The sequence below is a fragment of the Oryx dammah genome, unplaced genomic scaffold (genome assembly GCF_014754425.2).
Source record: "Oryx dammah isolate SB20612 unplaced genomic scaffold, SCBI_Odam_1.1 HiC_scaffold_4, whole genome shotgun sequence".
Taxonomy (NCBI): Eukaryota; Metazoa; Chordata; class Mammalia; order Artiodactyla; family Bovidae; genus Oryx; species Oryx dammah.
Genome location: NW_024070188.1, coordinates 55,124,393 through 55,137,470, shown reverse-complemented (window position 1 = coordinate 55,137,470; position 13,078 = coordinate 55,124,393). Strand labels below are relative to the sequence as shown.

Here is a 13,078-nt window from a genome sequence, read left to right as displayed (position 1 = left end):
GATTTCTTGGTTCTACTCATGTAAATAACTTTGTTTAATTAAACTTTTTTGCATCTGCAAAGCTCAGTTGTCCTCCCCACTCTTTCTTCCCGTTTTAGAAGATGAAAAAACATAAAAACATCTTAACATTCAGTTTCTATTAGCTTTTCTACAGTCTCTTCTGATTGTAAATTTTGACTTATTTTTTCAAAATCACCCTATTACCAGTAACAATACTTTGATAAATAAAGAGGCTCTCTTATTACTCTCCGACTGTGCAATATAAAATAGGAACAAATGTAAACAAGCAGAAGACAAGAGCAGTTCTGTCCTGCTGATGGAGAGAGAACATGATGAGTCAAAATACTGAGAGGACTGCTGACATTCTGCATGAGTAACAGTGTGAGATTTATTTCTTTTTCTTTTTTAAAGGGCAGGATGGTAAACTCCACCAGGTGGGCAGGGTAGGGGTCTTGACATTAGTCTCTGTACATTGTCGGTCTTAGTGAGCTGGCAAAATGGGATTGTCTTAACCACTCCTGGCTGTCCCAGTTCCTTGGCTCACTGGATCCAAGGGTAGCCTGAGTCTGGCTTGTGAATGAGTCAAGGGGATTCCCAGGCTTTCCAGTTGGAACCCCCTTTCTCACTCCCCTTCTTTCTTTTTTCTCAAGATGACATTTCTTTCCCACTTTCCTAGGATACTGTGTGTCCTCCTCCTTTCTCTGTTCCTGATTTCTGCTCTGGGGAATCCAGTATCCAATGAATGCTTGGTCTAAGTAGAATTACCCTGCCGATGATAGAGATGGAATGTGCATCTCCAGGGATTTGCATTTTATGGCGACTTCATCCTTGGAATTGTAGCTCTATCTGGAAAACTTATCTAGGGAATTTTTTGATTATCAGTCATTAACAACCTCCTTAACCCTTATCTCCAAATTCAGCTCTAGCTCTGGAAAGATAACACAAGTCACTGGCCACATTTCCTGAATTTGTAAATCCAAGAAAAAATAGGATAAAGGGAAGAGATGTTCCCTGTTCATCTCTTAAAGATGTATCCTGTATGAGCTCTTTGGAGCTAGATCAGGAAGAAAAGACTCTTGGTGGGTGTATACCCTCCTGGCCAGTCATGGCCATGGCAGTGCCAGGTCTGTGCCAAGATTCCACAGTTTGCATCACTTGCTGATTTTGTTAAGCTTCTTCAGTTTAAAGCACTAGTTTCGGCTTACATGGCTCTTACCACATTGTGATCTCAGTTTAATCGGATTTGAGTAACCTGATAAATCATGAGAAATGCTGGGCTGGATGAAGCACAATCTGGAATCAAGATTACCAGGAGAAATATCAATAACCTCAGATATGCAGATGACACCACCCTTATGGCAGAAAGTGAAGAAGAACTAAAGAGCCTCCTGATGAAAGTGAAAGAGGAGAGTGAAAAAGTTGGCTTAAAGCTCAACATTCAGAAAACTAAGATCATGGCATCTGGTCCCATCACTTCATGGGAAATAGATGGGGAAACGGTGGAAACAATGTCAGACTTTATTTTGGGGGGCTCCAAAATCACTGCCAATGGTGACTGCAGCCATGAAATTAAAAGGCACTTATTCCTTGGAAAGTTATGACCAACCTAGACAGCATATTAAAAAGTAGAGACATTACTTTGCCAACAAAGGTCCATCTAGTCAAGGCAATGGTTTTTCCAGTAGTCATGTATGGATGTAAGAGTTGGACTGTAAAGAAAGCTGAGCACCAAAGAATTGATGCTTTTGAACTGTGGTGTTGGAGAAGACTCTTGAGAGTCCCTTGGACTGCAAGCATATCCAACCAGTCCATCCTAAAGATCAGTCCTGAGTGTTCATTGGAAGGACTGATGTTGAAGCTGAAACTCCAATACTTTGGCCACCTGATGTGAAGAGCTGACTCATTTGAAAAGACCATGATGCTGGGAAAGATTGAAGGTGGGAGAAGAAGGGGATGACAGAGGATGAGATGATTGGATGGCATCACCAACTCAATGGGCATGCTGCTGCTGCTGCTAAATCGATTCAGTTGTGTCCGACTCTGTGCAACCCCAGAGACAACAGCCCACCAGGCTCCCCCGTCCCTGGGATTCTCCAGGCAAGAACACTGGAGTGGGTTGCCATTTCCTTCAGCATGCCAGGCCTCCCTATCCATCACCAACTCCTGGAATTTACCCAACCTGAGGCCTGGCATGCTGCAATCCATGGGGTTGCAAAGAGTTGGACACTATTGAGCGACTGAACTGAACTGAACTGAACTGTATATATATACCCTGCTCACAAAAGTCATTCAGCTTGCATCCCCTGGGTCTGATGTCTGATGCACAGACGTCCCCAAAACTGTTCAGGTGCTCTTGTAATTTTGATACGTGGCCACTGTCTCACTTCATTTGCTGACACCTGTGGCAGTTTCACCACCAGTCAGTCCGGAACAGTGTGTGTGATTGGGAGATGAGTCCTGTCAAAAAATCCATTCTCTAACAGAGAAAGAGTCCCTCAGAGGCCAGTTACATGACTCCATTCTACCCATCGTAGCAAGAACACTGGGTCCCACATCACTGTTATGTCCTGCGTTAGCAAAAGGTGATGGCCAACTCAGAATCATAAACATGTTTACTTTAGGACACAAGGATGGATGTAATGTGGATTTCACATTTTGACCAGATCACTGGCAGAGGAGTGAATTCAACTATATGTAACTTCTTAGAAGGTCAGTGAAGTAGAGTCAACTGGCTCAATACAGCCTGTTATCACAGACTGAATGATACGGCAGCTGGTCTCTGTTTTGTACATAATGTAAAGATGACATGCAAAATTTAGGTTTGTCATTCTTCTTCCTTCCCCACCAAATTTCTTGGACTCTCCCTCCCCCTCCATCCTCTCCTCCTCCTCCTTTTCTCTTTCCTCTCTTTTCCCTCTTCTTTGTTCTCTCGCCCCCTTTCTCCCTCTTCCACAGGCCTTCTTTCCTTCCCTCCCTTCCTCCCCATCTGCTTACCCCCTCCCTTCTTTCATCCCTCTCTCCTCCCACCTTTCTTTCCCCCCATTTCTAGGTTTGCCTTTGTGTATTTCACCGATTACAAAAAATAAGTAGGGTAGAGGATGGAATTGTGTTGGGAAGAGAATGTGTAATAAATTCACCTTACAGGAAAAACAAAGAACATTTCTTGGGAGAACAGTTTCAAATATTAGAAGGGAGTGACAGGAACTTGGAAGGGTTTCTAATATAATAGGATTTATGCCACAGTGAAAAAGCATATAGAAAATAGTAATTATGAAACAAAACTGATTTATTATTAATAATTTGTCTGGCAGATTTTGTGGAGTCCTTGAGGTAAATGAATTAGGTACTTCTAATTCCACAAGGACTCCAGCTGTTTTTTGCAGCTGGCAGCAGGATGGCTGGGTCACTGACAGCCTACGCGTTTAAAACGGGGTATACTAATGTATTTTTCGTACCTCATTTGCTATGGAACTTGGTTTTCCATTTCCCAGAGGTGACTAATCAGAGGTGGCCTTTTGCTTTAGGTCCATAGATTGATTAAGTATTTTGTTATATAATGTACTTCTAAATAAAGCACAGACTTTTTCTTTAAATAATTTTTTAAAAGTTGGTGAAAAATTATAGTATCTAAGTAAAGCCCCCAAGTGTGAAGTCTGTTTTAACTGTTCTTTTATTTCAGCCTCTACTGCTTAAGGTTTGTTGCCTATCCTGGAAAATGTTTAAAGTTTTGGAATTCTAGACCTTAGGTCTCATTTTTATTGATGAATTACACTTGGGGTAGGAGAAGGAATATTTTTCTGAGTAATAGAGAAGTGTTGGCCTTTAGTAGTTTCAGATGTCTTTTCAAAAAAGTAACATCTTGGGACTTCCCTGGTGGCCTGGTGGTTAAGAACCAGCCTTGCAATGCAAAGGACACAGATTGGGGAATTAAGATTCCCCCATGTCGTGGGCAACTAAGCTTGCCAGCCACAACTACAGAGCCTCCACACTGCAACAAAAGACCTCATGCAACCAAATAAATAAATAAATATTAAAACAAATAATACAAGGCTACAGAAGGGTAGAATCTCTTCTGAAGGAAAGTATATCAGTCTCAGCAAGGAAAAATAAATCAACTTACTGGTAGCTTTTTTTTTTTTTCCCCTTTCTCTCTTCTGCCTTTCAGAATCTTTGCCAAGAACTAGAAGCAAAGTTCTATGAAGGGACTTTTAATTGGGAAAGTGTCAAGCAGCATGATGCCGCCAGCCTGCTGAAGCTCTTTATACGGGAGCTGCCCCAGCCACTGCTCAGTGTAGAATATCTCAAAGCTTTCCAGGCTGTCCAGAGTAAGTGCCACCCCTCTTTGAAGCAGTCCTTGAGTCAGTGCCATCCATATTAATTGCTTTAATGCCATTTTGCTTTGTGAAGAATATAGCCAGATATATTTGCGTAGACACACTGACTCATTGATGTCAGTGAGTAATAGAATGCCACTTGATGTTTTCTTTTCCTTTATAAATATACATCTAGGAGTAAATAGATAACAGATCTATCCGTATCTCTTCAGGTGCAGATTAATTATGTGCCCTTTAAGCAATACAGTGTATGTATTTTCATATTAAAAGCTGGAAACGTCACATTTATTTTTTAATAGAATGAATCACGTAAGCTTTCTGATACATTTTTCTTGCCAAGTGTTAAAAGCAACACTTACCGGAGAAGCTGTGGATTAACAGTTATCATAAAAGCACAAGGAGATGTGACAGAGTCTGTGATTAGTTCCTGAAAAATTAGCTTCTGAAATTGTCATGCAGAAACATGGAACAAATCATTTGACTGCTTCGTTGGTCAGGGGGGCAACAGATTTCTTATGTCTTTCCATTTTGTGGTCTTGGGCAGGCTCCAAATTAACGTCTTGAATAGTTCTCAATTCCTTTCCAGTGAACAGAGAGATCTGATGAGGTTCATGTACTGGCATAATTATCCCTTTTAGTCATAGAGACCATCAAAAAAGGAAAAATGCTGTCACCACATTCTAGTGACCAAGCCATACTTTAAGTTCCAAATTGGGACACTTTTGAGAGTGAAAGAGAAGCACTGTTAATGATTATGCTGAACTGCAGTGTCAACCAGAACTTTTCCAAGCTATTCTTTTTTTTAATTGAAGTATATTGACGTATAATATTATAGTAGTTTCACATGTACAATACTTGTTATTCGCATGCATTGCAAAGTGATCATAATGTCTACTTAACATCTGTAACCATTCATAATTATAGAAAAATGTTTTCTTGTAATGAGAACTTTAAAGATCTACTCTTAGTAACTTTAAAGTATGTAAGAGAGTAGTACTAACTCTAGTTGCCACACATAGTCTGATGCACAGTCACTCAGTTGGGTCTTGTTGCTACGCTATGGACTGTGGTCTGCCAGACTCCTCTGTCCAAGGGATTCTCCAGGCAAGAATACAAGGAACACAAGGAGTGGATTGCCGTGCCCTCCTCCAGGGGCTCTTCCCTACCCAGGGAACAAACCTGCGTCTCCTGTGGCTCCTGCGTTGGCAGGTGAATTCTTTTACCACTGAGCCACCTGGAAAGCCGCGGTTGCCACGCTTGTATTATTTCCCTGAGACTTGCTTATTTTGTAATTGGAAGTTTGTACCTTTTGTCCGCCTTTAGCCATTTCCCGGCCTGACCCCGATACCTATGGTGGTTCAGATTGTTCCACCAATCTGTTCTCTGTATATATGTGAGCTGTTTTGTTTTTGTTTTAGATTCTATATATAAGTGAGATCATAAGATACTTGTCTTTCTCCATCTTATTTCACTTAGCATAATGCACTCAAGGTTCATCCACGTTGTTGAAAATGGCCAGATTTTTTTTTTTTTTTACTGAAATTATTCCATTATGTTCCAAGCTATTCTTAAAGCATGTCATATTGAGATGTTTCCCATGGCTTATCTCATTTAAGGATAGGGATATCATAAATGATATCATCATATCATTTATTTAGAATTTTGGGGGAAATATGACTGAAATTGTCATTTAAAATATTTTTTTAATGGTTAAGTTGTGCTATTTTGCATATATAGTCCTTAGATATGGATTGAAGGACCAAATTTATCCCTGAGAAGTAAAAGCAAGAGTGATTCCAGATATCCACGAGTATTACTTATTGGGATGGGGGTACTGAAAATAGGAAGTATCAATAATAATAATGTACCTCTTCAACTCTCTCATTGCTGATTGGTTTTCTTATTCATTCCACAAATATTTATCGAACACTTACTGTGTTCCACGCTTTGTTTTACATATTTCTGTTGGAATTGATAGGCTTTTAACCATGGACACCACATAATTTGTTCACTCACCATGAGAAGAAGCTTCACTGTTATAGGTGCACTCTGATACTGTTTTATAAAAGGTCCAATCTCTCTGCTTTTTCATTGGGGAATAATTATCATGCAGAAGTTAAAATTATTTCCAAAGCACTGTTGTGTGTCTGCAAACATAAGGCCGCCGTCATACGCTCACAGTTGGAAGTGAGCATTCCGAGAAAGAGAAAGCTCTACTTTAACAGCTGCTTCTCCTGATCTCCCCCACACGCACTCTCAACAAGGCTTACTGCTCCCTCATTGTGTCTCACATTTCACAGTGATGTTTATGCCAAATAACTTTTTTCTTGCAAAACAGAAAAAGAAGGTAAAGTATTTGGTAAAGACAAGCATTCAGATGTATTTAATCTGTCTGCAGATCTTCCAACCAGGAAGCAACAACTACAGGCTTTGAACCTTCTTGTCATCCTCCTGCCCGATGCAAACAGAGACACACTCAAGGTCAGCTGGTTTCATTTACGCTAAATATCCCTCAGAACTAAGAGTCATTTTTCACTATTTGTGGCAAAACAAAATAATGTTATTGTGGAAATGTTAGTAGTTGTCTATAAAGTGAAGATCTGTTTTTAAGGAGAGATGGTGAAAGTCGTTAACTCTATTAATTTATTACCTGGGTTAGTCATGTTAATAGTATCATTCGGTTTCTTTTTTTTTTTTTTTTGGTCTTTTTTTCAACTATAACATTTCTTCTACAGGTGAATGAGGTTCATTTGTTAATAAAAAACATGAATGTATTTTATTTTTTTCCTCTTTCTATTATTCCTATATTTTCCAGTTTTATTTAGTGAGCATGTACTAGTAAGGTAAAAATTGAATGTTTAAAAAGGAACTCCTAAAGCTCACCAAATATAGCCCATTGCTGCCTAAAGATGTTGCCTGTATTTGTAGTTCCAAGCAGTAGAGTTTGAAGTAAGTCATAGTGATGAACTTGAAATGTTTGATTAGTCAAAAGATAAACCAACTCAAATTCTAGTCATTTCTCTAAGGGCTTACCCTGAGTTTCCGATCTATACCATCATTTCACAGTGATTTGGTCTGATAGTCAGTCATATGATTAAATACCATTTATTATGTATCATCAGAAGCCTTCATAATAATCAGTGGATTGTTCCACATTGATTAGTTTTCCTTAATGGCAAAAAATTTTAGAGTAGATAAAAAAGGTTTAATTATAAACTCTTAGAAAAAAAAATTTTAATTTAAAAAGCACATCTACCTTATGTTTTACTGTTACCTTAAAAAGTAACAGTTTTTTAATACAAGTAAGTGTGCAACCCTTGCCCATTTACCCCCTATAGTTCCTTATATTTAAAATGAAAAAGAATCATGTCAAAAAATTTCCTGTTGAGAAAACAAAGGTTTTCTCAGTTTACCAGTTGGTAAACCTTGGAAATGTTTTTCTGTACCTCATTAAGACTCCTTGAACTGAAACCAGGTGAGCAAATTCCATGCCCTTGGAATAAATGTCAATACTCAACTTTTCTGCCTGAAGCAGTTTCTTTCACTTCACTGATTAACTTTGTGAGTAGCTGAGAATAGGTTTGGTTTGGTTTTGGAGACAGAGGCCAGCTCCAGGAAGGGTTGTATTCAAGCATCATGTGACCAAGGCTGCTGTATATGGGTGGGTAGACTGTGGCTAAAATAGGGACATCGGGCCCAGGACGAGGTGGGGACTGATTTTCAGTCTGTTCTCTGCTTATCAGCCATGCCCTTGTTACAGTTCATCAACTACCCAGAAAGAGGAATTTAGTCCATCTTTTTTCTGATTCACATAAAGGTGCCTATCTGTGTGATGGCCCTGTGAATGGCCAATATAAAATGGAAATCGAAAGACACATGAGTTACTTAAAATATGCCTACTTTCAAAAGAGTTCAACTAGTAGTGGAGGAAACACTTATTCCAATATGGTTACTATTGGGCAAGGTTGGCCCAGAGCTCATTCTTGGATTTTGCCTTTAAACCCCAGGCACATTCTTTTGAGACAAAATCTGTTTAAGAGTGTTTTGTTTTTTTTTTTTTAGTTTTACTTTTAGGACATAAAGTTACTGGAGCACAATGGTATAAGTAAGTGGAAAATACTTTCTTGGGGTAAAAAATCGGAAATTGCCAAACAATTTTATTAATTTACTTAAGCTTTAGTAGTTTAATTAGCCAGATCTGATAAAGGTTTCAACAACATGTCTAATAACAGAAATGCTGAAACAAGTATAGCATGCATACAAGAGAATAAACCACTTAAATTTACTTCTCTAAAAGAAAAGGGAAATTCATCACAAGATGATTTCAGGAAGCTTAATGCAAACTTCTCAATTTTTCCAATTTTGCCACTCTTTCTATTGCCATTTGGAGGGATAGGATCATATACATGACTTGCATAGACTATTTCTACAGCACATCTAAGGGTTTGGAGGGACCCTATGTCTAGTTTAAATATAAGGCAACAGATGTCTTTAGGCAACTTGTTGACCAGGATTTTTTTTTTTTAACCTTGGATTATGTGCATTTGGACTAGTGATCAAACCAACCTTTGACTTGGAGGAATAACAAAGACTAATGTTAACAGTGGGGAATCCATGTTAATGTTGTTATTGACAAGCATTTATCTTTTTTGTAGTTTCAGCAAATTCATTGTATATATTTTGTTGCTTAATCTTGGCAGGCTAGGAAATTAGTATTTCCATTTTATGAATAAGAAGACTTTAAGGAACGGGATTCCAAAAGGTTTACCCTAAGATCGCACAGAGCTGATTAGTAACTAACTGTGAAATGAAGTGAAGTTGCTCAGTTGTGTCTGACACTTTGCGACCCCATGGACTGTAGCCTACCAGGCTCCTCTGTCCATGGGATTTTCCAGGCACTAGTACTGGAGTGGATTGCCATTTCCTTCTCCAGGGCATCTTCCCAACCCAGGGATCGAACCCGGGTCTCCCGCGTTGCAGGCACACGCATTACTGTCTGAGCCACCAGGGAAGTCAACTAACTGTACTGAGACTCAAACTGAGTTTTCAGAGAGTGGGTCCAGTGACATTTATGTAACACCAGACTGGTGATAGATACTGTTTTTTTTTTTTGGCTGTACTCTGCCACATGTGGGATCTTAGTTCTCTGACTAGGGATCGAACCTATACCCCCTGCATTGGAAGCATGGAATCTTAACCACTGGACCCAGGGAAGTCCTGGTGATAGATACTTTTAAGAAAAGGCAGCTCTTATAGATCAGATGTAGTTACAATAAATCCAAAGATGAAGTTCTTTCAGCAAAGCCTAGGCTAACATTTTATTAGTTTTATATCTACACACATAACATTCTAATATCTGATAGTAGTATTTTGATTAACTATTGCATTATGCACACCACGTTTAAGTGGTTTATTACCTAAACTCTGTAATTTATGCTTGTAAAGAAAGACACTGTTCCCTGAATAATTATTCTGGTCTCTGGAACAAAATTAATTTTTTTTTCCCAAACTTTACCAATTAATCTTTTGTTCTCATTTGAGACGGTATTGTTTCTCTATAACCTTATTCTTGGATTACAGTTTAACTTTCTGAGCACTGGATCAAGAATTAGATACATGAATCTCATTGTTAGATAGTAAGGCTATGCCTTTAGTTTGTTTCAAACTTTGAGAGTCTATATAACAGCTAAGCTGGATTCAAGATTGAGCTTATAGGAATTTTTTTTCCCCTAAAAATTTTGTGAGAGAAGAATAGTTTTTTTTTGTTGTTGTTGTTGTTTTTCCATTTTGGCATAGTTTATTTGGCCTTTTTTACATAGGAATTTTAGGCTAAATATGAAAACATGCTTCTTTTAATAGTTAAAAGTTCAGAAACAAAGCCAGATAGATAGGCAATTAAGTTACTTCTCCTCCATTTGCTCACTCTGTGACATCGGGTAAGTTACATCCATTCTCTTAGATGTTGTTTTCTCATCTGTATGATGGAAATCGGTACAGCTTCTATTTCCAACCAGGATTATGTAAAATGATGTCTATGAAGTTCTTAAAACAATGCCTTGCTCATAGATATCATTGACTATCTGTGCAGTTATTGTTGTTAATGGTTTAGACCAAAACTGATTCGCAGAAGAACTGGAAGCTTTCTGTCCTGGCAGAAGGGTGGTCTAAGCTGCCTGTAGTTGTTGTGGAGGAGGGGCTTCGAGGAGACTTAAGTATTGGTGATAGAGATGGGAAGTGGGTGGCATCAAACTGAGCATAAACTAGCTTGGTCTGGTGAAAAGCTGCTTTTCATTTTTTTTTTTTTTTTTTTTCAATTCTCTTCTCTTTGTCTCTAGCTATTCCCCCTCCTCCCCATCAGAGTCTCCATTCTTTTTGGATTCCATGTCAGCCAGCTACTGAATCCCTTAAAACAAATGCAACTGAGATTGAATGAATCCTTTTAAGGTTTTTATTTTCTTTTTAAAAAATTTTAATTCCTAGAGATAAAGTACAGCACTTCCTGCAAAGTGAATATTTGTTTGATATTTTAACTATTTTTCAGTGCTCCATGGCTTGGTAGGGATGCAGTCTGATGCTTCTCCATTCCTCTCTCTACCGGCAGCTCAGATGTGTGTCTCTTGCATCATTCCCCGGGGTCATAGTCCTTAGCAGACACACAGCACGACCTCAGGGTGTGTTAACCAATGGAGCAGCTCTGAGGACAAGGCCCAGTGGATGTGGCCAGCTGACTGTGGTTATGTTCAACTTAAGTTATTTTTTTTTTAAGTAAATGAAAATCTCATGTGCTACAGTGCTTTAATCTCTTATCTTCATGTACGACCCAGATCTCAAAGAGCCATTTCTGTTTCAGGCCCTGCTTGAATTTCTCCAAAGAGTCGTAGACAATAAAGAGAAAAATAAGATGACGGTCATGAACGTAGCAATGGTCATGGCCCCAAACCTCTTCATGTATCACTCACTGGGTCTGAAGGCCGGCGAACAGCGAGAATTCGTAATGGCAGCTGGGATAGCTAATATCATGCACTTACTGATTAAGTATCAGAAACTCCTGTGGACAGTGAGTATACATTTTCAAGCTCTGTTAATGTGATAATATCTAGATCTTGAAGTCTTTATTATTTTTATATTGTTATAGTCTCTGCAAAAAAGTAACCAATATAGGTAATTTCAAATGCAGTTAAAAAAAAAAAAAAACTAATGTTTTAAATCTCATTTCTTAAAATGCCAACATGATTTTATTGTTTCAATCTGGTAACTTCTAAAATATATTATTTTTGCTAATGGAATTTCTGAGGATTATTTTTTCCTGGATTATTGTTAGGCATCCATCAGCTCTTGGTGAGTTTTTCTTTCTCTTGTGACAGGAGAGGCTAGCTGGTTAGCTTTTAGAAGAGGTCTATAGGTTAAAGAGGCAAGGGTATAGATAGGTAGACCCTAAAGGGGCCAACCATTGAGGTGGTGACCCCTAATGCCAGTTACCCCAGGCATTCCCTTCTCCAGGGGGTCTCCCCAACCCAGGGACCAAACCCCAGTCTCCTGCATTGCAGGTAGATTCTTTACCATCTGAGCCAGCAGGGAAGCCCCCACACAAAGGGGCCAACTGTTGAGGTCAGTTACCTCAGGCAGTCTCCAGTCTTGGCATAGGAAATGGCCACTATGACCTTGAACTTCACCAATCCTCTCTTTGAACCTTACACAGTGGGTGGTAACTTGCATCATCTGAAGGCTCTGAACACATGGCGAGTAATACGATCCATTTTTTTCCCCATAGATTTAATGAATTGCATAGTCTTATCAAATAGATAAAACTTTTACTTCTCTCCAAATATAAGAAATAAAGATAATTATTTCAATAGTTGAAAATGTTGCTACTACTTTTTCCTCCCCAAACTTAATTTCATTTCTCCATAGATTCCCAAGTTTATTGTCAACCAAGTGAGGAAGCAAAACACTGAAAATCATAGAAAAGATAAAAAAGCCATGAAGAAATTGCTGAAGAAAATGGCTTATGATCGAGAAAAATATGAAAAGCAAGATAAGAGTGCAAATGATGTAAGAAACAATTTTAAGATATATGTATTTATGCAGATTGCAGTACTGTTTTTAATATCATATATACAACAAAGAGTTTTAAATGTTTTATAGTATGACTTTCTACATACTTGATAAGCTCTGGTACTGTTTATAAGTTAAAGGCATTAATAAGGGTAACTATGCTCACTAGTACTAATGATAAGTAGGGATAGTTGCACAGGTCTTGGTAACTCAGCATGTGAGTTTGTTGATAAAGAACAAAGGAAGATAACAAGAAAGGAATGTCTCATCACACACTCACCTTCACTCACCCACGTGTACACACACAGATGACACGGAGATAGCAGTTGTCCACCAGTTGTAATGTTTAGTGGCTAAAGAGTCTCTTGTGTGAACCAGTGATCTTTTCTTCACTTTTCTCATCTGTAAAATGGGGAAAAGTAACTAACCCTGAAAAACAAATAGGTTAGTATTGGTGTTGTGCCTAAGATCCTCCCTGGACTTCAGTAAGTCTTCAAAGGGTCTTAATGGGGTCATAAGAATTTGGAAAGAGTTATGTTGGAACATAGAAAATTAAAATATTTTTTAAAGGGAAACTTCACTTTTCACTTTCATGCATTGGAGAAGGAAATGGCAACCCATTCCAGTATTCTTGCCTGGAGAAGCCCAGGGACGGGGAACCTGGTGGGCTGCCGTCTATGGGGTCACAC

The 13,078-nt window shown here is 38.7% G+C and overlaps 1 protein-coding gene across 1 annotated transcript in view; it reads left to right on the top strand.

Moving 5' to 3' along the window:
• The window catches only part of ARHGAP18 (Rho GTPase activating protein 18), a 136,662-nt gene that overhangs the window by 104,568 nt on the left and 19,016 nt on the right, over nt 1-13,078 (top strand). Inside the window, exons 9-12 of the mRNA XM_040238875.1 lie at nt 4,166-4,325; nt 6,733-6,815; nt 11,185-11,391; nt 12,246-12,386. Of these exons, the coding sequence (XP_040094809.1) occupies nt 4,166-4,325; nt 6,733-6,815; nt 11,185-11,391; nt 12,246-12,386 (591 nt within the window). The remainder of the gene's footprint in view (nt 1-4,165; nt 4,326-6,732; nt 6,816-11,184; nt 11,392-12,245; nt 12,387-13,078) is intronic.